This window comes from Watersipora subatra, chromosome 6 (assembly GCF_963576615.1).
Source record: "Watersipora subatra chromosome 6, tzWatSuba1.1, whole genome shotgun sequence".
NCBI lineage: Eukaryota > Metazoa > Bryozoa > Gymnolaemata > Cheilostomatida > Watersiporidae > Watersipora > Watersipora subatra.
Genome location: NC_088713.1, coordinates 42,587,248 through 42,611,279, shown reverse-complemented (window position 1 = coordinate 42,611,279; position 24,032 = coordinate 42,587,248). Strand labels below are relative to the sequence as shown.

At 31.9% G+C, this 24,032-nt stretch overlaps 1 protein-coding gene across 1 annotated transcript; it reads right to left on the bottom strand.

Moving 5' to 3' along the window:
- Positions 1-1,525: 1,525 nt before the first annotated feature.
- On the bottom strand, positions 1,526-23,334 carry LOC137398275 (antistasin-like). The gene is made up of 12 exons (XM_068084383.1): positions 23,174-23,334; positions 20,465-20,581; positions 20,034-20,117; positions 16,881-16,997; positions 16,427-16,510; positions 10,332-10,451; positions 8,489-8,578; positions 5,915-5,953; positions 5,357-5,382; positions 3,280-3,396; positions 2,452-2,541; positions 1,526-1,667 (listed from the first exon to the last, which is right to left on the bottom strand). Exons 1-12 carry the CDS (start codon positions 23,229-23,231, stop codon positions 1,551-1,553), a joined length of 1,059 nt encoding a protein of 352 aa, XP_067940484.1. The 5' UTR covers positions 23,232-23,334; the 3' UTR covers positions 1,526-1,550.
- Positions 23,335-24,032: the final 698 nt, after the last annotated feature.

The following is a 24,032-nucleotide window of genomic DNA, read 5'->3' as shown; positions in this document are numbered from 1 at the left end:
TTCACTAGTTTTCCAAGTCTAAAAATAATTTCTTTTTGTTTTGAGTCTGTTTTACTGTGCTTATAAAGATCACAGTCTACGAGTTTTTCAGAGTCAGTCAACCCATTGAAACGAAGAAATAATAGCATTAGTCATTATATCTAAGGTTAAAGTAATATATTTATATTAAACAGTAAAAAAAATGATGAAAGAATATTTTTCAGAACATTGAAATTTAGTTAAGTTGATGCATCTGTCTGTAACCTTTCACCTAGTCTCATCTTTTAGGCTGCCTGTTATGACTGTCAGCATTCACCAAAAACCTCTAAAAGAAACAGAAGCTATATGACAACAGGAGCAGGTGATAGTATTTATATGACAACATGAGCAGGTGATAGTATTTAAATGACAACATGAGCAGGTGATAGTATTTATATGACAACAAGAGCAGGTGATAGTATTTATATGACAACAAGAGCAGGTGATATTATTTATATGACAACAAAAGCAGGTGATACTATTTATATGACAACAAGAGCAGGGGATATTATTTATATGACAACAAGAGCAGGTGATACTATTTATATGACAACAAGAGCAGGGGATAGTATTTATATGTCAACAAAAGCATGATCAGACAAGCAGTATGACAATGAGCTGATTAGAGACAAAGCGATCCAGAATAGTTTTTTAAGTTCCATATTATGCTAGCATTAAACTAATCCAAGTTAGAGTACATCATTTATTTCCAGTTTATATATAAGTCTCAAAGTTTGTCATATGTTTGTTGTTTGTTCTGTCCAGCTATAGTAATTAGTATCTAGCAATAAAAATCCATATCTCAGAAGATTCGATCTAAGAACATCTTGTTCACTAGGTGATAAGCTAACCTATTGCACTACCCAAGACACTATGGATCCATTGGGCAATATGAGTCGTTATCTGGGTTAAAATAAGCCTAGCAACTCTGCATTACGCCGCAACATCACTAAAGCTGGCTCTCACGGCTCTTATTGGTAAGTTTAGCAATACGGATACTCGCTTACTCAAATTAGCTATTGACCAGACTAATGTCAAGTGGCATGCAACTACATTACCCACCACTGTTTATAAGCTGTTTTAATGCTTGTGCAATGCTGGGTATTTGGCTAGTTTATTAATAAAAAGAAATTGTGGAAGGTGGAGAAAAGCTGGAATCATAACGGGTATACAGCACTTGGACACTAAGGACATGGAGCGCATGGACGGGGATGCAGTAAGAGTTTTTGGCCTATATGTTATAAAGGCTATACCACTATACCTATACTATACCTATAACTATCAGCCTGTGTACGCCACTACTATAATGTATGATATACAGTATAGTATTCCATTGACCCAAACAAAACTCCATCACAATATTTTAGTATACTAAAATATACTCAATACACTACTATACAATAGTTAGTATATTGACAGAACTGATATTTTGCTCTATGAAAGCCAACACAGTTCTGGCATTTCATTTTTCAATATATTCTGGTAGTTTTCTATGACTTACCTTCTGCGATGGCAAACTTTGCCTTCCTGACCTAATCTCTTTTGGCAGCATTTGCTGTATCCGGGACAGTCAGCGTCATTCTGACATGCCCTTGTGCCACTTGCTCCAAAGCGTGGACACCTACCCTGGTTAAAGGGTCTTCTCTGTCCTACAAATAAAGAATACTGAATATCTGGATTTTTCTATAAAAAGACAAAAAAGACAAATCAATTTAGTGAGTCTGTATATTTAGTTCACCAGAAGATTTTTTTATTTGCTGGCGTGAAATACTTTAACGAATATTTTTTAAGACTGGTGGTATGCCAACACTTTATATACAGTTAATCAAGCTTGAGTTAGAGTGTTCGTTTAGCTGTATATTATAATTCTGTTCCCGACTTATACTTTAAGCCAGAGAATGTAACAATAACCAATGATATACAGCCCCCATGTTGGGCTGTATATCATTGCTATAACATAACATAACAAAAACGCATTATGTAATATGCAGATTATTCCTATCATTGTTATTATTATTTTTATTATTATCATCAGCAATAATATAAATAATATATAATATAATAATATAAATAATAATAATTTGATAATAATATAAATCAAAAAAGAATAAACAAGCACTTATTCCTAGAGGCTTTGTGAGTAGCATGGCGCTTAAAACATTATCCTCAGTTAATACAAGAAAATGAGATCACGACTCCAAATATAAAGTAACAATCAACAAGAGAACATAACTCTTGATGATATTATATCAACAAAGTTACAAATGTATTTGGGTTTGACCCCTATATGTGTAACTATAGTAATAAACAATGGAATTATTTCTCTTTGAATGAATAATATTTAATACATAAAACGTCAGTTTAAATGTTTTTTTTACACTCATATTTAAAGTGCAATAAAATAGAAACTGCTATAACATGAGTTAAACCTACTGCACTCGCAGGTGACACAGCCATTTCTGTCAAGCATGTAACTTCCTCGGTTAGTACAGTTAATTGTGCATCCTCTAAGCACAGGGCAATCTGCAAAAATAAAATTGTTTCAAGGTGCTAAAATGTCTCAAACAGTAAACAAGGCTCTAGACTTATGATATTTTACATACAAGGTTCCAATTGAATGCAAGCATCATATTTTAAAATGCCAAAGTTTAAAATGTTAGAAATTTAAAGCTTCCATTAGGAGATATTTTCATAAAATTTAGTTATTTGTAAATTATGTATTTCAATACCAAGTTGTGTAATGCTATAAAACTTAATTCTTCTAATAAATCACTAGATTTTATACAAAATTGAGATGTTTTTATACAAATAACTTGGAATTTATAAAACTCAAAATTACATGAGTAAGAGTTATCGGCACTTCACCAAAGAAAAAGTGGGTCGGAAATTTTTTAATTTTTAGATTATGCAAGAGAGGTTATAGTATTTAGTCTTGTTATTTTTTATGTGTTGCTTTTCTAAATTACAAAAGAGTTGGACAAGTTATTTTTCTAATGAGTTATACATCACCACTTTGAATGATTAACAAAAAAACTGAAATTAACGATATTTTGATTCGAACCTAATTAGACCAGCTATGAAGTCATTACCTGCTCATTATTTAGGCTAGCAATTTTTTTTCAATGAATTTTTTGTTAAAAACCATTCACGCTGCAAAACTCCGAATCAAATTTAGCCGAACTTGTCAAATCTTTATTTAAATTATAGTGCCAGATTAAATTACCCCATCAGACCTGAGTCTACATATCACACAATACTTACTTCGACCAGCATGGCATGGACAGCCTGGTAGCGCGCAGCCATTTTCATCAACAGCATTTCCAAAGTCAGCAAAACAGGAGACAGCCGCACAGTCCCCGTTGAAGTTACAAACAGGAGCTAAAATTATAAAGATATTATGCAGTTGTTGGTACAATGGCTACATAACACAGCTGAGAACTACAAGCTGGTTTTGCAAAATAGCTTATTCTTTTAAAAAGCTTTTATATCTTATATATATGTATATACATATATATAAATATAGATAAATTAATATATTATATATATAATATATTATTATATATATATTATTATTATATATTATTATATATATAATATATAATTATATTACCATCATATTATTATATTAATATATATTACTATATATATAATTATTATATATATAATATATTATATATATTATATATATAATAATTATATATAAACAGCAACAGCATTTCAAATGAGTAAAAAATATTTATACTTTCTGATAAAACTTTTTAAAATTTGATGTGACCCTTTAAATGCTAAATGCTATTGTTGAGATACTATCTGCGCATTCATTTTACAAAATAAAATGCATGTACATGTAAAATAACATTATTAATAAAATTGCCAAAAGCTTGGTAACTAGTAACTCATGCCATATCCTGATAATTTAATTTATCAGGATATTATCCCACGACCAAACATGAGCGGAGCGATTGTTTGAGAGATTTATGATAAATGCGTGTGCACACAACTTACGGAAATTATTCATCAACACGTCGCAAACCCTTGAACCGAAATCTCATCAACAAATTTAACAATTTTTCAATGGAGTCGTTTAAGTATAATAACGATACAAAACACATACAAACCTATTTAAATATGTTATCAAGTCTTTGTAAATTTTTGACAATATCTTAAAACTTACCCTTCTAATCGGATTATACACAAATAGACAGATTAATTTGGCCGAAAATCGTTATTAAAACTTGCCAAGCCTTATTTTTATCAAAATTAAGACCGGAAAACGAAATGCCGAGTGACAGAGAATAGAACCATTAAGTTGTGCGCATTTCACAAAAAAATAACGTGCACATTTCACCAGTTTATAGCATTGTCGAATTGCCAAAGGTTTCTGTAATTAAAGTAGAAGTACTGAAATATAATCGTTTCTTTTTTGCTGATTTCAAAGTAACTGACATTTTGAACACTTTTGACTACTTTGGTATTCCAACTGATGTCCAAAGCAGTGTAAGTAAAGGAAATGACGATGATTTTTTGTTTTAACGATCCTTATGAGATTATTACAATATCTAATTATAAGTTTGGATGACTACAGAACAATGACTACGTAGTACAGATTTTCTAAAAATCTATATAAATATCACAACTTCTTGATATTGTTAGCTATGACGTTTTGAAATGTAAACAAAATTGTGCATTGGTTTTATATTATTACTATATTAATAATATTGGTTATTCTAATAATATCAGTGCATTTTACTTCTAATATTGGCCAATATTGCATTTCTCCTATTGCAGTGGGAGAGATATAAACAAATAATCTTTTTCTTTCATTATTGCTATTTGTTGTACATACTGTAATAACACCCACACCCAGTACATTACAGCTACCATTGCTGTTATCCTATTGCACTGCAGTGCCATTTGACTGCTAATATTGCATTTCTCAACCATCAGTACCCTTTCTTTTTCCAATATCACTTTTATTTGGTCGTGGGCTGTATGACAGGAGAATTTCTAGTCAGGAAAATATTATTGTTGCTGGTTGTTAGTTGTTTTTCTTCGCTGAACATTGTAAAATTTCGTTTGTATATGAGCATAATTAATAATAAAATTGTGGTTTCTGTGAACCCCTCAAACCGTATTTTGTGACCTCATAAACTAGCTTTGCATTTATCCCCTTGCTAATCTTTAATACCAAATCTTTGACCCGCTTCAAACACTTTCGCAACTCAAATATAATTTTTCTAATCTCTCTTTCTGACAGCCACTAAAGCTACAGCAGTGTTATTTTTGCACCTTCTTAAAGATGATATACTTTTTTATAACAACTAGCTCTCTGAATTACCACCTTAGCAGTTGAATATTGTAGGTCTATTGAAAATGTTAGTTTTTTGATTCAACATTCTCTGTGTCCTTCGAACAAAAATACCTGTTACACTGACTCTTTCTTATGTTACAGCTCTGATTGTTGGAATAAAACAAAAACTTGTATATAAAAATTTGACCTATAATGCCAAAGCTTTTATACACGACATAATTTATAAGTGCCAAATACTACAACAGCTTAAAATTTGAAATTTTTGTGCAGATTGTAAGATTTCTGAAAAGTTGATTACACGCTGATTGTAAAATTTAAAGTTTACTAGCTTGTCAACTTCATAAAATTTTATGTTTTACTAATTTACATGACTAAGTATGAATCCAGAAAATTTCAATCATACTACTACTGGTCACTTAAATCTAAAGAATAGACAGAACTTAGCATAAAACCATGCTTTTTTGTAAAAAAAATTAATTTGCGACACAATGATACTAAATAACTTATTGTTCTGAAATAAAACTAAAACCTATATTTTCTTTGAAATAAATATATAGTAATATATTATAATTTAGGTTGACTTACCATTACAAGATGGATCGAGAGTAAATGGAGGACATCCAGCTACAACAAATTGCGTAATCCAATAATAGGAAAAACAATACAAACATTTAAATCTATACAAAATCTTCAATGGCTTCAACTTATTACTGTGACGAACACACACTTGCCAAAGTTAACCAAGGTGTACATTATAGTTCTAGTGTCAAACAAGCTGGTATTCTTGTTTATAAATCAAATTTTTCAAAAGAAATAATAGGAGAGATTTTGTCTCTAAAAACCTCAAAAGAGAACTACTGAAATCCGAAATAACTAAAAGCAATAAATCAGGTGGTTTTTAATTTTGCATACATGAATGCAATAAATTTTTATTGCACTTTAAAAATTATAACGCAAAAAAAATTTTTATTTCATTTTTTATTTAAAATTTTTATAAAGAAGAGCCAAAATTATTCCAAATCATCTGAGTAAAATCCCAAATATTTTATTCTAAAGCTACTATTAATAGTTTCAACTAAATTGCATATAGTAGTTTCCAATTTTTTTTATAATTGTGTTAGATATTTGCCTTTCATACTGGCCAGACATTCTCCGACCAGGTGTTTGAGTAATTGATAATTATTAGTTTATAAAGATTCATTGATCTCAAAACTTTGGAATACTGATAAAACCTTTAGCTTATTCAATTTATCACATCTAGGGTAGATAGCTACCAAATACTATAGTGAAACTACCCGCCTCAAGATTGGTAGATTAGCCTTAGATGCTATGACTAGGCCAGGGGTCGACAACCCGCGTCTCCCAAGCCGCATGCTGCTCTTTCATCCCCTCGCTGCAGCTTCCTCTGACTGCATTTCTTTTCTTTTTCATTTTTTTACCATATGTCAAATAATTCATAAAATTATAGAAGTTTAATCACTAAATTTTGTAATATAATTTAAAAAATTGTAATTATGGTAATAAATCAAACATTGTTGCTTGCTATGCGTCATTATTTATGTTGTATTATTATTAGTACCTTATCACATAATCGTCTTGCGGCTTTAACTTTAACATAAAAGTACAGAAAAACGTACTACCGGATTCGCATGGAGGACCAGATCGCTACGAGATACCTTCTGATATTATGTCAACAAACTAGGTTAAATGACTAAAAATCTAGTAAGGCTGGCCAGCTACTTAGGTCCGCAATATTGTCAACAACACTACTGATGAACAACAACACTATTACAGATAGTACACTTTATAACAATTTATGCGCAAATAAAACCGCCAAAATTATTTTACTGCTTTTTGCAAAAGTGTAATTTTGTTTTCTCAACAGTTAAATCATTATACATGCCACACCTTCTAGTTTTTTGGTGTAAACATGGTATAAAAGCATTAAAAGCTAAACAAAAAAGCTACATGTAATATTTATTTTTCAATTTAAATTATCAAAGGGGTTCGTGGCTCCCAATGCAATCTTTCCTGCACAAAATGGGTACAAATGACTCTTTAAGTGGAAAAGGTTGCCAACCCCTGGACTGGGCTATCTAACAATCTTGACCTCTGAAACGGATAGCAATTAGATATGTACTATGATTAGATTATCTTAAAGAAAGGCACCTCCTTTACACCGTTATGATTTGGATATTTACGAGCATTAAAACTTTTTGTTTTACTTGTTCTTTTACAAACTTTGGTGCCAATAAAAACAACATGGGTGTAGTTTAGTAGATATGTTTAGCTAATACTTAGCATTCCAATTTTGGCAACAGATTAATTTATTCTAGATGCTAAAAATTGGCCTCACCATTTGCATACATGAAATTCAAAGCATACAAAAATTAAATACATAAATTAAAGCATACATAGGGAAAGGCATGGTAATTTTTGTCAGGGTACTTTTTGGAAAAACTGTTGTATGTATGGTATTGTCTTCTCTCTCACATAACAAGCATTGGATGGTGGCCAAATTGTTTCCTTTTTCTTCTCCTCAAAGCATACATTAATTAATTTATTCTAACTTTGGCCAATTTCTTGGTAAAAGTACTTTTGATACACAATATTTGTGAATCATTTTTTGAAAAATGCGGAGTAAATTGTGCCATTAACAAGGTTTTATATGAAATGGCTCCCTTGGTCACCTTGAAAGGTTTTTTCAAACTGATTGATATACCTTGTTAGAGAACATATTAAACTATATACATACAAATATTTAAGTGAAAAGAGTTAAAAGGAATTAGTACATACATCAAAAACCAAAAAATGTCACTAATTACCCCTCCTATTATACTCATATACTAATTTCAAGTTTTGTGGAAGCTTTTCAAATGCAAAATGGCTGTCAATTTATGAAATCAAACTCACTAGATGCTCTTTCGATTCTTTGCCACTTTAGACAGCTATCAGATATCATGAGATGCAATTATTTGTACATTTTCTGACCTAAATTTTATTTTGAAAAGCAGATTCATTTACATCAATGGAATAATTTTATATTATTTCACGTATCTGATTCAATGGTTTTTAAAGCTAAATTGAAAACATTGTAATAAGCAATCAAAACATAGTTTTTTGGTTGTAAAAAAGGAAAGGATGTTAAAACACACTCACCACACTCGCAGATGACGCAGCGGTTAGCATCTCTCCCATAACCTCCTTGAGTAGAACAGTCCAATGAACAACCAACTAGTGGAGGACAGTCTAAATAAAAAATATATTATTTTGCATCTACATGTATATATATAAATCTCTAAGTCTGTCATTTGGTCTTTCTAGCTATAGTTATATATAGTACTTTATTGGCAATAATTTCATTTCACAAATAGAAATGTTTTTTAAATTAGGCCATACAACAATAGTAAAAAAAAACAAAAAAAGGGGAAAAAAGCAACAGTTAGCCATTAAAATTGAATAAATAGTTTGACAAATAGCGTTTAAAATGCCTTTCTCTGCTAAGAGAACGGATATTTGGTGGAAGATTGTTAAAGCAGCTGGCAATGACATTTTTAAAAGGATTGTTAGTGATTGTATGCAATTTGTTCATATCACGTAAGTTGAAATGAGTTGAGAACCTGTAATTGTCATGTAAAAAACAAGGATGCACACCATGAAAAATCTTGAAACATTGAATTGAAGTAAAATAAATATTTAGCATAGGCAGAGTAAGAAAAACTCAGAGATTTGGTAAGATCATTCGTTGGAATAATATATGCAGGAATATGATGTAGATTTGCAATGAGTCGAAATGCTCTTTTTTGCAACAAAAATAAATGCTTAGTGACATATATTGGAGCTAGATTATAATAAATGTGGACACCAATTTATTAGTATCTAGCAATGAAGAATGTGTGTTGCAAAAGATTTGATCTCAGAACCTCTCGTTGACCGGGTGATACATGAATCCATTAAACTATGTGAGATGCATTTTATTTATTGTGATATGAGTCATTATCTAGGTTAAAATACTCATAGTACTCCCTGTTACAGCGCAACGTCACTAAAACCTGCTCTTACTGTTCTTATTAGTAAGTTTACTAGCTTACTCAAATTAGTCATTGGCAATGTGCCAGGCTAATGACAATTGTTAGAAAATTAAATTACATGCCACGGTTTATAAGCTGTTTTTAACACCCGTGCAAAGCCGGGCATTTGACTAGTTGCTAGTATTTAAAAACACTCTATTTTCTCACTCAAAACAATCTCCCAACTTCCAACAAAAATCATGAAAGCTAAAAAGGATTACGTGGCATGGCAGTTAACCTTTTCAGCTAAGCACACTATCATCTGCAGCACTTGACCACATTGCTGCATTTCGGAATAGTTGTACAGATATTTATTACACAGAACGATCAAAATATTAGATTGCTGTATGGCAGTTATGTAGCCTTAGTAGTTATGCAATACTATTTGACAAAAACTGGAGAATTTTTGATTGTTTTTTGCTTGTGTTCCTCACTAATAATAAAATACTAGGTAAATGCCCTACGTTGCGCAGGTAATAAAAACAGTTTACAAACAATGGCAGGTAATGTAGTGACCATTGGCTAATTTGAGTGAGCTAGTATAGTATTGTTACAATTACTAATAAGAGCTGTGAGAGCAAGCTTTAGTGACGTTGCGTTTAACCTCGAATCCCTATACATATTTTAACTCAAATAATGACTATCTGACTATAAATCTATTGTAACTCATGTAGCTTAATAGGTTAGCTTGTTGCTTGTTGCCTCATGAATGGAAGGTTAGGAGACCAAATCTTCTGCTATAATGATTTTTTCTTACTGGATTTCAATCGCTATAAGTTGACATAAAGTGTTCAAAAAACAAAGACTGAAGTTTATATATAGGTGGTATTTTTGCATGATGGATGATCTTTGCATGATCTTTGTATCACAGCTCAATAGATTGCCAGGGTAATAGTTTTGTATAAAATCTGCTCATAGGTACTTGCTCTGACCTGCAGACCCTCGGCAAGGACAGCCTCTGAGAGGGCAGCCTTCTTCATCAACAGCATTTCCAACACCTGCTTCACATGTCACAGCAGCACAGTCCCCAGCAAACTCACATGTAGGAGGTTCTACAATAACATGTACTATAAATAAGAGCCTTTGTGACAATTAGTAATTATCTCCCCATTGAATTTTTTGGTTTTTGTTATAATTCTTTGAATGTGCTCATTACATGCATTGTATATATTTATTTTAAATGATATGTCAATGTTTTATAGTTTATCAAGGTTTTAGTGTTAAAACTCTGTATATTTTACTTATTTACTAAACAATGTAGTTTCACACTTCTTTTTCACTAGTTTCAATATTACATTAGTAGGAGCTATTGATTCACATGAAAGAGTGGCCCATTGTAGTTAAATTCGCAGTAAACCACTCAGCTTCGTGTCCATGTTAAGAGGTTTTATGAGTGAGTGTTTAATTGCAACAAAATTCACATTAGTTATTTGGTATATAAAAAAGCACTGTTTCTTACTCAGCTGTGTTGTAGGTGCAAAATGTGTGGGAATGCTCTTAAAAGCTCAAAAACGAACAGTTAATCGCAGTCATCACGAAAATGCCGGAATCCCTTTTCAAAACGGCTCAAATGGGATGTACTGTAGGTCAACACGATGGCTTGCTTCTGTTTACACTTTCATGCAACATTCATCGAAATGGTTTCACAAATATACTTCACACATTCAATAAAACCATGTCTATTGTCCTTACACGTCTGTTTCATCATCATTGTAATGCTGTCACTTTGAGCACTGATATCTCAAAACCTACCATAACAATTTGTTTACTTTTTTAACCTTAGCTCAAAGGAGTGCGTGTCATCCTCTGATAAACATGACGAGCCTGTTTGTCACCTGTAATAGATGGTCGAAAAATGCTGCAGAAATTGTTCGCGCTATTTGGCAGGAAGTATGGGTCACATGATCAGATTACGACTAGATGATTAGACCTGGCGGAAATAAAACGGTAAAGTAACGAGCATCTATATTTGATAGGGGCTTTCCGGTAGAACCCAACGTGTTTGTCATAAACTACTACTACGAGACGTTTTATATTGAGCCTTTTATTGGCCTTTAACATCACGTAATAACATCACATGTCAAAACAATAACTACAATGTTCGAGTACGCCATCGAAATAAAGAGAATCCAAACTGCGACGCTTTCATGGTGGCTGCGATTAACGGTTCGTTTTTGATCTTTTAAGAGCTTGTAATCACGTATTTTGTACCTACAATACAGCAGAGTAAAACATAGTGAATCTTTTGCTACCAAATAACTGTAATGTGAATTTTGTTGCACGTAAACTTTTAAAAGCTGTTGTAGGCGGCACAAGAGATAATAGTGACAGAACTACCCTATGGGTTATTATTCAAAGAATTTGTGGGAAGACTAAGTCGACAAATTGTTAAAATCTACAACTAATTAGAGTTGTTGGTAGTTTGAAAAAAGATAAGACAACTGCTACCTAAAGTTAAAAACTAATCGCCAGGTGGAGTCGGTAAATATAGCTGAGTTCCAAACTTTCTTGTTACCACTGCTGAGGGTTAGTGTTGCGCTCATTACAAGCGCATCACACTTTTTACAAAATTATTTAAAATTGTCAACTTTAGAAAAAACTTCGGTTTTTTAGAAAAAAACTTTTTTAGAATTTGATCTGTCGCCATCATCTCAAAAGTCACTATTGCAATTATTCACTGTGAAATCACCTTAAACAACTTCTAATGCTGAAATTAGTGACATTCAAAATGTTGATTTAGGCATTAAGGTATGTATTTGATTTGCAGATATGTTTACATATAAAATAGAAAAATGAAATAGACAACTAAACACGTGCTATATGCATGTGAAGGTTTTACCTATTACTAGATGAATTCATGGATTAATTTATTTGCGTTTTTGTTCCTCCGCAAATAAAATAAACCGCGGAAAGACATAAAAAGACAACTTTTGCGAAATATAACTTTGTGAATAATATCGTCCTGCAGGGTACACAGTATTCAAATATTTATGCTAGACATAATTCAGTAACTAACATTTATGTAGATGCGGTTGTCAGCCTGTACATGTATTTGTATTGCAACTAAACAAAGTTGCAATTGCAAAAAGACCAACATTAGTAATTTCGTGAGAAAAAGCTAAATTTTTGCTCAAATGTTGGTCAAAAACCTCATTTTAGCAGAGGTCTGAGGTATAAAAATCTTAAATCTTTGGCTGAAATTGAACTTGGTCAAGATCTGAAGTTTTCGAAAGCCGAGATATGATTTTATTTTATATACTTTGAGCTAGTTTTAAATCAGAGATTGTTTCATGGTACTAATTGTCTAAAAATTACGGATTCACCAAAACTTATTCCTCAAAAGAGCAACAGTGCATTATTAGCCAGTTGTATTTAATTGATTTGTAAAAGCGGGTAAACAAATTAGACATAGAAGAAAAACATTAACAGTGCCGGTTATCAATAACTAGGTCATAAGGAATCATGTCAGCTCTATCTACCTTAATACGATGACTTGTCAAAAATCGGTTTAGTAGAGACTATATTTACACATTCTACTCATATCTTTAGTTATTTTCTAAAGTGACTTCAAACAATTGCAAAGTGTTCTAGCAACTTACCAACACAAGATGGATCAGATCCGAATGGCGGACAACCAGCTAAAACAATTAAAATACAAAACGTTTATATAATTAACACAAAATGAAATGGGTATGTAACAAACATTTGATAGTTTTACAATCTTGATGGCAGCCATTTTTAAACTTTGTCACGCCTAACCAAGTAGTATCATTTTTATATACCTAACCAAGTGATATAATTATATCACTTGGTTGGGTATATTGTTAGTTGGGTATAGTTATGAACACCTGGGGGTGTGGAGGGGGGGGGTGTAAGCCCCCAACAGGTTTCTCTCATGTAGGGCCTCAGCTGGGCCTCTTATGTGAAGTTTTAAACAATTTTATCAGAAAGTATCAACATTTTTCTATTTTTTGAGATTTGTTTTGTTTTAGGTGATGCGTTTCATTCATTTTAGGTGAAAAGTTACATTAAAAAGGCATCAGCCTTTTTAATGCGATGTAATTTGTGATGGGATTTAAAATTTTAAAATGTTTAAATTTTCAAATTTAAAGTTTTTAAAATCTACTGTCAGGCATCACATGTTTTGCAAATAGGTGTTGCCATGAATGTAATCAATCAAAAAAGGTTTACACAAATGTATCTGAAACATTTTCTTATAATTATAGGTTCTTCTATCAGCGTTGATATATTAGCTCCCTAGCTCACGTACCTATTTCACACCATTTTGGTTATTCACTGTCAAAAAAATTGATTGGTTCAATTTGCACTTTTAGAAGTATTCAACTTCTTCACAGTTTGTAGGTCTTCCGGAAAAACCTGCTCTAAGTTTTATTTAAAATACGACATTTAAAAAACTCACCACACTCGCAGATGACGCAGCGGTCAGCATCTCTCCCATAACCTCCTCGAGTAGAACAGTCCAATGAACACCCAACTAGTGGAGGACAGTCTAAATAATAAACATTAATTTACATTGCTGGTATATCTAGATATTATTTGGATCATCAAAAATAACAGCTATTCAAAATGTTTCATCAAAAAGCTTATCAACTGTAATGCAATTTTTAAAAGATAGTTTCTGAAAATTTTTAGCAAATTTTAATAGATTGTCATTGTGTTACAACCAATTGTCACATGACTTAGCTATGTGTAAGGTCAAAAGGTCAATCACTTTTTTAACAGAATCGTACATCTATATTGTTCATTTTGTCTTATACTGCTCCAAACTGGTCTCCCTTTGTGTCGAAAACTGATAAAGAAAAACTAAAACACTTTCAAAAAAATGTTTTAGTGTTATGCTGCCTGACATGGACTGTTATGATCAGTGTCTAAATGCCCTTAATACAGATGAGCTAAATGTGTTTTTAGATATTTACCGTTTAAAATACTCAAACCATATCTCCAATCTGCCTGACCATCCACTATATTCCTAATTCTCTAAAAATTGCTTCACCTTTTTGCCGGAGACCATCATCTTGCCAATTTACGTTATAGAACAACATTATACAAAAAGTTCTTTTTTTTTCAATACTCATCATTTACTTTACTACTTTTTGTTTTTTGTTCTGATTTGCTCTAAAAGACGGATGTAAACATAGATAATATCTTGTATCTATATACAGTGATACCTCGACATACGAGCTTAACACCTTTTGGAACTTTGTTTGTATGTCAATTTACTTGCACCTCAAAACACTATTTTCTATATAAAATAACTAAGTCTACATTAATTCGTTACCAAATCACGAAAATCCACTTAAAGAAGATATTACAGTGATAAAGGTGTTTTTAACTGTTATAATTCAGTGTTATAATACACATAATTTACTTTACAATTTTTTGTTTTTGTCACAGAATATCCACCACAACTGATACCATGAGTTAACACCTTGCCTATCTACATTATAGAAAAGCTCTTACTGTATTATGCAGAAAGAGCTTTTCCTTCAAATACACATAGTATTGCTTTTACTATAAATCTCTATTTTGCATCTCATGATCTAATTTGCTTTGAACATCAGTGACCAGTGGAAACAGTGTTCATATCTATCTATTTACCCATAGTAAATATGCAGAGCAATTCACATATTCAACAATTTCTTTTCATGTTATTGCAGATTAAATATAATAGTGATAACCGAGATAAACTCAGAAATACCTTGAGAGCCTTTGCAAGGGCAGCCTTTGAGAGGGCAGCCATATTCATCTACTGTTACACCATTTGCACAGAATACAGCAGCACACTCGTTGGTTAATTCACATACCGGGTCTAGAAAGAATGAAATTAAATACTGTCAATGTTTGAAAATAATTTAAATTAAAGCGTTTTAATACGTCAAAGTTATGAACCAGTAAACAGAAGCATATAAACTTCTGTTATATATTTTATCTTATTATTGGGGCTTGACATGCTCAATATAACGTTAAGCTTTTTGTAAAATGAACATATACCTTGGTTTTTAGGAAAAACCAGACAAAAGGTTACCATGCACAGGGTTTGAACTCGCTGTAATAATTTATGTTAGCCATTTACAAAATTTTGAAAGCAAATAGTCACTACATTGGTACGCAATTTATTAATGATGAAGAAGTTATTTGCGATTTCAGTTTCACCACTCAAATCACCATGATAGTGCCTAAGAACTCACTTTTTCAGAACATTTTTTTCTCCCTACTTGCTTATATTCAAATTTAATTATGCTTGTGAAAAATCGAGACATATTTGTATAATATTTTGTTCAATACTAAAGTTTTAGCATAAAGAAAAGACTTTTGCATGTTGAGAATATAAAATATAAAGTATATAAATATACCTAATATATATATAAATATATATAATCAATAAAACAGACTATAACTTTAGATAAAACACTTGATTATTGTTAGTTTCATGCTGGTAAGAACAATCTTCAGCTTCTTGCCAGCATGAAACTTTAACGACCATAATCACACAGCTATTAAGTTTTAGTACTTTTAATAGTCCTAGCTGTATATAAGTAAACAATACTGGTACAAGCACTTTATCTGAAGATTGCTCTTACCAAGCATGAAACTAATAGTAATAAAGTGTTTTATCTAAAGTTATAGTCGGTTTTATTGATTTTAACTTACTCTGATAGTATCATTGAGCACTCTGCTTGGAGCTTACGCTTATACTCATGAATATAAATATATATGTAAATATTCTAATAAAGTATAAAATAAATAATATATATAAATAGTATATATATTTTATACATTTTAGTAAACTATGCAACATTTAAAGTATATATATATACCTTACGTATATATTGTATATAAAGTATATGGATACGCTTAATATATAAGCATATATTCTAATAAAGAATAATATAAATAATATATATAAACAATATATATTTTTTATACTCTTCTAGTAAAGTATACAATATATAAAATATATATATACTTCATACATTTGAAGGGAATAAAGATAAAGCAAACTTACTGCATTCACTAATGGGACACATGTTAGCATCAACCTTTTTTCCATTTGGACATGGAAGACTCGTATTGAATGGAGGACATCCAGCTGGTATACAAAATAAATCATAAAATACTATTTAATAACAATTTAAATCACAACCTAGAATATAATTTGGTAAAAGTTAAATTCAACAGCACGACAAAAAAAGAAAGATTTATGAAAAAAATTTAACTATAAATATGATGCATTTTAAAAATTAAGAAAATAGCTAAAAATAAAAATTGAAAAAATAAAAGTTCAATGAAAACATACAAATTTAGTAGATAGTAAACTTTGGAAAACAACTTTTAGCACTGCTTTGAACTACTTCAAAGCAACTTAGTGGCCTTAATAGATTTTAAAACAAATGCCAATCAATTTTCCTACATGACTTGTTCAACACATTCTTTAAATAATGATAGACTTGAAAACTTACCACACAAGCAGCTCGCAACACAGCCACATTCGTCTAATATGTTTCCATTGGGGCACTCATATCTAAACTCTGGAAGCAGCAGTCCACAGTCGTTCACTGGGCATAATGGACAGAACTCTAAAATAGCAATTGGAGCATTCTAAGTTAGTATGTGATATCCACATATGTAAGTTACATTACAACTACAGCTCTTAAAAATATAAAAATAAAGTAAAGATTTGATGAACAGATCGTGGCAGTCTAATTGTTACAACATAACTAGCAATGACAATTAAAAAAGTATTTATGAGTTGTTTGTGAAACTACATTGTACACAGTTGATTCAAAAATTTTTTGCTCATTTTTTATTATAAATATGTTTAATATAAATATTTTTATAGAGAAAATTACATAAAAGTTTTTCATAAAGTAATTGCAAGTATAAATTGTAGGCCTATTTTTATTGTGCACTTGGCTACGTAACAATATGTATATATGAATCTACTGTAAAACCTCTAATTGAACTTCACCTCTATTTCAACGCCACCTCTAATTGAACGCCACTTCTAACTGAACGCCACTACACAAAAAAGGTTGAAAAATTGAGCGCCAACCTCTATTTGAATGCCACCTCCAATTGACCACCACCTTAAGTACATGTATCCTTGATCTTTATGAAACCATAATAACAGGTGATCAGTAGAAAAATTTTCACAAAATCGTTTACATTATTAACAATCAATTTTCTCAGTGTCTACCTCCAGAGCTTTTTGCTTTTTTTGTTAAAAATTTAAAAGCAACTCCATGGAAATAATTAATATCTGTCTCAGGCTAATAGTAGTTCTTTTTTTAACACGATCTTTCTACTTCCAAGTAGCCTACATATATACTGTGAAAGACGGTTTAAATTTATGATGGTAGATGAGCTGTGAAAGCAACGCCATAGAAATAATTACTAATTGTCTTAGGCTAATAATAGTTTCTTGTTTAATGCAGTTTTAATCCATTGAAGAACATGCATATAAAATGGTTTGCAAGTTTTGGGCCAAAGGGTACGTTTAGAGAGCAAACTAATACACATCGCATTTGTGCTAAATGCATCGCGTAAAAGTTTTGCTCTGCCAAAAATTGTTTGGACGCTAATATCGACTAGTTCAACAGTGCAGAAGAAGAGTTGAGGCCAAAAAATATTGTAGAAGGTATTTGACAGCCAAAAAAATGTTCATTCCATCGAAAGCAACAGTCAGAACGCAGGTATCCGAGAAAACGATGCAAATATTTTTGGTTTAAAAACATTATTTTTTGTTTCTGAATGTAATATAAGTATAGTTCATTTATGTCACTTGTTTAAGAATATATATTTTGATCATTTGATAGATTCTCATTATATAACTTATAAATATGCAGATTTATAGCATGTCACTTAATAGCATCATTGCAGCTATCTTAAAATGGCTTACAATGGATCGATGCTCATAACTCCGCTTCTCTTGCACATAAAAATCTAGATTTGGCTGCAAACTGAATCAAAAAATATCAATGAGCACAATCAGTTTTTATGCAACATTGTTAAATATAGATATAAATTAAAAATAAGCCTTTCAAATTTAGAATGAAATAAAAATTGAAAATTCCAACAAATTGCAAAGTAGGACACAAGCTATAATATCATTGCAGGTTAACTGCAAGCAATCGATATCAACTGGTAGAGATATTTTTCAGTTTATCGATCTATATTTATTAAGAGATCTTTGACAAGTTGAAGGTAAGTTAGCAGGTTTATAGCATATAAAAGGTTTAATATCGCTCCACCGAAAAAAGAGAGCAAAATATAGGCGACATTAGCTTCACTCGTAATACATGTAGGGCTAAATTTATCTTTCACAAATTCTGACAAGTCATTTGAAAAATACAATGCCAGCCTTTATTTAAACGTCTTCAATTGACCTCCACTATACACTATAGAAGGGTTAAAAAATAGAGCGTCATGGCATTCTATTAGAGGTTTTACGGTATATTTATAAATCTCAAAGTTGCTCATCGTCGTCTGTCGTTTGCTTAGATGTCTGTCTGTCCAGCTATAGCTATTAAAATCTCTGAATTTGAACACATTGATTGCAACCGCAAGTTTCAAAAACACAAACTTAACCACTGAGCTATACAATCCTTAGTACAGCAACGCTCTTATCATAATTATACCTTTATTATTATTGACATATTGATTGAAATTCTATTAACTCTATGAAACATGATGCTTTTTAGTGCTTGCGTGAACTTCTATTTTTGGTTTTTCGTAGAGTTCAATTGTTAAGATGCAGTCAAGGCTAATGCTTTTCACATGGGCAATTGTAATTTCTTGAGTAGGATATAATCAGTACACAAATCGCCAAATTTTAATTTTGAGAGAAAGTTTGGTTGATATCGTATGGAGGAAAACCAAATTTGCTCTAGTATGGCGAGGACAAAAAAGCATTGGGTTTTATAGAGTTGGGTGAAAAATATTTTATAACAAACACCTCGTAATCCAAAGGCACAATGTATCAAAGGGCATTACAGGATATACAAGGGTATGAAAGGAGTATGCAGTATGTAGTAAGAGCAGTAAAATCGTAAGAACGTCCGTAGACTTGTGGTTAGATGATTTGTTTACAAACATGTGGATGCCCTCTTTGGGAGTTCAATTCAGCACAATTCAAGCTTTTCTTTTCAAGGTTTTAATAGCTATAACTATTAAAACCTTGGAAAGAAGAATCCACATTGCAGAAAATTTGATCTTGGAACCTTCCGTTCACCAGGCAATAAGCTAACCAATTACACTATGCAAGATTGATAGCTTCAGTGAGCTATATGAGTGGTTGTCCAAGTTAAAATACGCATTGCATTAAGTTATGACACAACATCACTAAAGCTTACTCTCACAGCTCTTATTTGTAAGTTTAGCAATACTAATACTAGCTTAATCAAATTAGCCATTGAAAATGTGTCAGGCTAATGGCAAATGGCAGGCAACTACATTACCAGCCACTGTTTATAAGCTGTTTTAATAGCCATGCAACCCCGGGCATTCTGCTAGTAAAATATAATATAAATCACATATATAAATAGTATATATATTATACACTTTTCTAATAAAGTATATTATATATAAAGTGAATAAATATAAAGCAAACTTACTGCACTCAGTGAGGGGACACATGTTAGCATCAACCTCTTTTCCATTTGGACATGGAAGACTTGTATCAAATGGTGGACATCCAGCTGGTACATGAAATAAATCATAAAATACTATTTAATAACAACTTACATCACAACATAAAATAGAGTTTGGTAAAACTTTAATTCGATCGAATGAAAAAGAAAGTTTATGAAAAAAATCATACTATATACATAACATATTTTAAACAATTAAGAAAATAGCTAAAATTAAAAATTAAAAATAAAAATTCAATGAAAAAACAAATTTTTTAGATGTTATGGTAAACTGTCAAAAACGAATTTTAGCATCGCTTTGAAAAACTTCAAAGAATTTTAGTGGTCTAAGTATATTTTAGAACAAATGCCACTAAATTTTCCTACAGAACTAGTTCAAAGCAGTATTTACCTACCGCACAAGCAGCTTTCAACGCAGCCACATTCATCCAATATGTTTCCATTAGGGCACTCATATCTAAACTCTGGGGGCAGCAGTCCACAGTCGTTCACCGGACATTGTGGACAGGTCACTGAAATACAAATTGAACCCTGCTAAATCGGTATCCAAACTTAAAATAAATTTGATGCCAGCATCCATTCATTACAGTCTGAACATCAGAACCTGTTCATTCACATGCATGTAACAGTTATAAGCATAATTATTCCAAGCCATTGCAAGTTGGCTGCATGGTTTAACAGTGGGTAGTGAGCTTGGTTCTACATCTGTACATCCAAATGCACAGGGATGGCTCCTGGAAAGTGCAATCTTTTTTCTATCGCCCAGGCGAAAGGACAGACATGGCTCTTATTATAGTAAAGATTTAGACAAGCTTAAGTTACTAGCTTAAGTTACTCAAAACCATTAGGTAAAAAGATTCAGTCAATGGCAACTACATTACCTGCCACTGTTTATAAAGTGATTAAATCTTGAACGAATATGAAGCATAGGAAGTGAAAAATTTTTAACAATCTGTGCTAGCTATACCTCAAGCTTTCAAATATGTGAATTATGCATTGGACGGACATACAGAAACAACCAAACACATTCATTTAAAAGTTGCAATAGAAACTTTTGTATATGTTGATTAAAAAGCAATTTTCTGTGCAAGCCCTTTTTCATTACCGGTTTGATGCTGGGTATATATTATATAGATAATAGAGATATATTGATAATATTGATTATCTGATCCACGGAGAAAAACTTTGTTACAAAATTTAGATAAATCTTGCCAGAAAAGATATTCAGTGTATGAGTAAGTAAGTAAGTAAGTAAGTAAGTAAGTAAGTAAGTAAGTAAGTAAGTAAGTAAGTAAGTAAGTAAGCAAGTAAGTAAGTAAGTAAGTAAGCACAGCTATAGTTTATGTAACACGAATCAGAAAACCAAAAAAAGTTATTTCTCTATAAACATTTTGTTTAGCACGCTTTACATTAGTGATGATTATTCCAACATTGTTTAAAGGTTGACTGCAACAAAACTCACATTTCAGTTATTTAGTATCAAAAAGTTCACCATGTCTTACTTTGCTGTGTTGTAGGTGCAAAATATGTGGAAATGTGATTACAAGCTCTTAATAGTTCAAAAATGAACAATTTTTGAACTTTTAGGAGTTTAAGCCATCACTAAAATGCCGTAGGTTGGAATCCCTTTATTTCGATGACATAGTCAACTCGATGTGGTTATTGTTTTAACACATGATGTGATCATATGAATTAAAAGGCCAATAAAAGGCTCAATATAAAACGCCTCGTAACACTAGTTTATGACAAACGCTTTGGGTTCTACCAGAAAGCACTCATCAAATATAAACGCTCGCTACTTTACAGTTTTGTTTCGGCACGGTCTAGTCATCTAGACGTTATCTGATCACGTGATCCATAATTCCTGCCAAATAGCGCGAACAATTTCTGCAGCATTTTTCAACCATTACAGGTGACTATTACACCCCTCATGTTTATCAGAGGAGGATATGCACACCTTCGAGCTAAGGTTAAAAATTGAACTAATTTTTAGGCTAGGTTTTAAGATATCAGTTCTCAAAGTGACAGCATTACAATGATAGTGAAATAGACACGTAAGAACAATAGACATGGTTTTATTGAATGCGTGAAATATATTTGTGAAAATATTTTAACGAATGAGGTTGCATAAAACTGTAAACAGAAGCACATCGCGTTCAACTTCATCCCATTTGAGCCATGTTGCAGAGGGATTCCAATTTACTGCGTTTTCGTGATGGCGGCGATTAACTGTTTGTTTTTGAGCTTTTAAGAGCTTGTAATCACATTTCAATACATTTTATACCTACGACACAATAGAGGGAGGCATGTTTAACCTTTTGATACCAAATAACTGTAAAAATGTGAATTTTGTTGCAGGTCAACCTTTAAGGTATGTTTTTGAATTTAACCTTTGACTTTGCCTCGATCCTTGTTAAAGAAGAACTTGCACTATTAAAGGGATGCAAATGAAAATAATACGATTATAAAGTTGAGGCATCAAGCTTCAATTTGATGTAATTTTTGTCTTCATAGATCTACCCAGTCCAGAGATAATAGACTGGGTAGATCTCATAGTTTGTATGAGATCCTTTCTTGAAATGCTCAGATTCAAGCAAATTTGCGCTTATGATGTCGATAATTGCACTTTCGGCAAAGAGACTGACAAACTAGAGACACATAACACTGCAACTTGAACACAATATCCGATATCAATAGCGATAGAGAGAGAGACAGGCAGCCGCACAATTAGTTACATCATTTCGGTACATTTTTTTTAAACATTTGACCAAGATTAAGTTTGGTTGATTTTAATCTTGAAGCATCCTGTACGTCAGATCAACTCAAACATCAAAAACAATCGCAAATGATAGAAAAATACTGATACTTTCTGTTAAAACCTACTAAAACTTTCTATAAGTTCATTTTTGCACCACTCATACCAAATGACTTCAACAGTTCTATGTAAAAGTCTCATACCAAATGACTTCAACAGTTCTATGTAAAAGTCTCATACCAAATGACTTCAACAGTTCTATGTAAAAGTCTCATACCAAATGACTTCAACAGTTCTATGTAAAAGTCTCATACCAAATGACTTCAACAGTTCTATGTAAAAGTCTAACCTGCGGCAGAAATGGTGGTTATCAGCGCTACAAAGATAAGAGCCTTTGCTAGTGACATCCTTTCATCTGCGATGACTGTCTCCTAATACCTATCTCTTTTACAGAGTTGATGAATGATTATCCATTTCCTCTACCATTTCCTCATAGATTTCCTTACCATCATGAAATGAAGCTATTGAAAACAACCCATTACCATTCCTAGGGTTTAACAACTTGCCGACATGTGTCATGATTGAGTGACTACACAGCTTATTGATCTGAATGTTTAGATTAAGTCCTGCCTCTTGTCTCTCTTGTACAGCTTTGAGCTATTATTTTGAAATTTTTCATTTAAGTTAAAATGTCATCAATTAGAATTAGGTTTAGTTGAAAGGTAACGGAAACGGGTAAATCTTTATGTCATGAAAAACTAGATGCACTTCTACTCAAATATAAAGGCCATCTGATGCGCACCAGTCCTGTGCTCCGTGAGAGATCAAGTAAGAGTAAGAAGCAAGAAGTAAGGGCACAACTATTCCACCATTCTGCAAGATAACCAGATAACAATTTGGTAACCAGATTCTGCAATTCAAACCAGATAACCAATTGCGACCGAATTTCCAATAGAGGTAATATTTATGCCAACAAAACCAACTAAACTTCCAGTCAGTTATGGAGACCTTCTTACATTCTAACTAGATAACCAATTGCGGCTGAATATCCAAAAAAATTAATCTTCAATATTATCTGTACAGAAAATATGGTCTACCCTTTGCTCGTGCTTAAACGTAGAGACAACAGTCTGTAGTGTGTATCACACTCCACAAATACTCCTACCATATGTACATGTACTAGAAGCTACATTCCCACTTTACTTAGT

Coding starts and splice junctions, on each gene's coding strand:
- LOC137398275 (XM_068084383.1), bottom strand. CDS start 23,231: ATGTCACTAGCAAAGGCTCTTATCTTTGTAGCGCTGATAACCACCATT. Junction 16,998..20,033: donor GTGTCCCCTCACTGAGTGCA/GTAAGTTTGCTT, acceptor TTGCTATTTTAG/AGTTCTGTCCATTATGCCCA. Junction 16,511..16,880: donor TGTTGCGAGCTGCTTGTGTG/GTAAGTTTTCAA, acceptor TTTGTATACCAG/CTGGATGTCCTCCATTCAAT.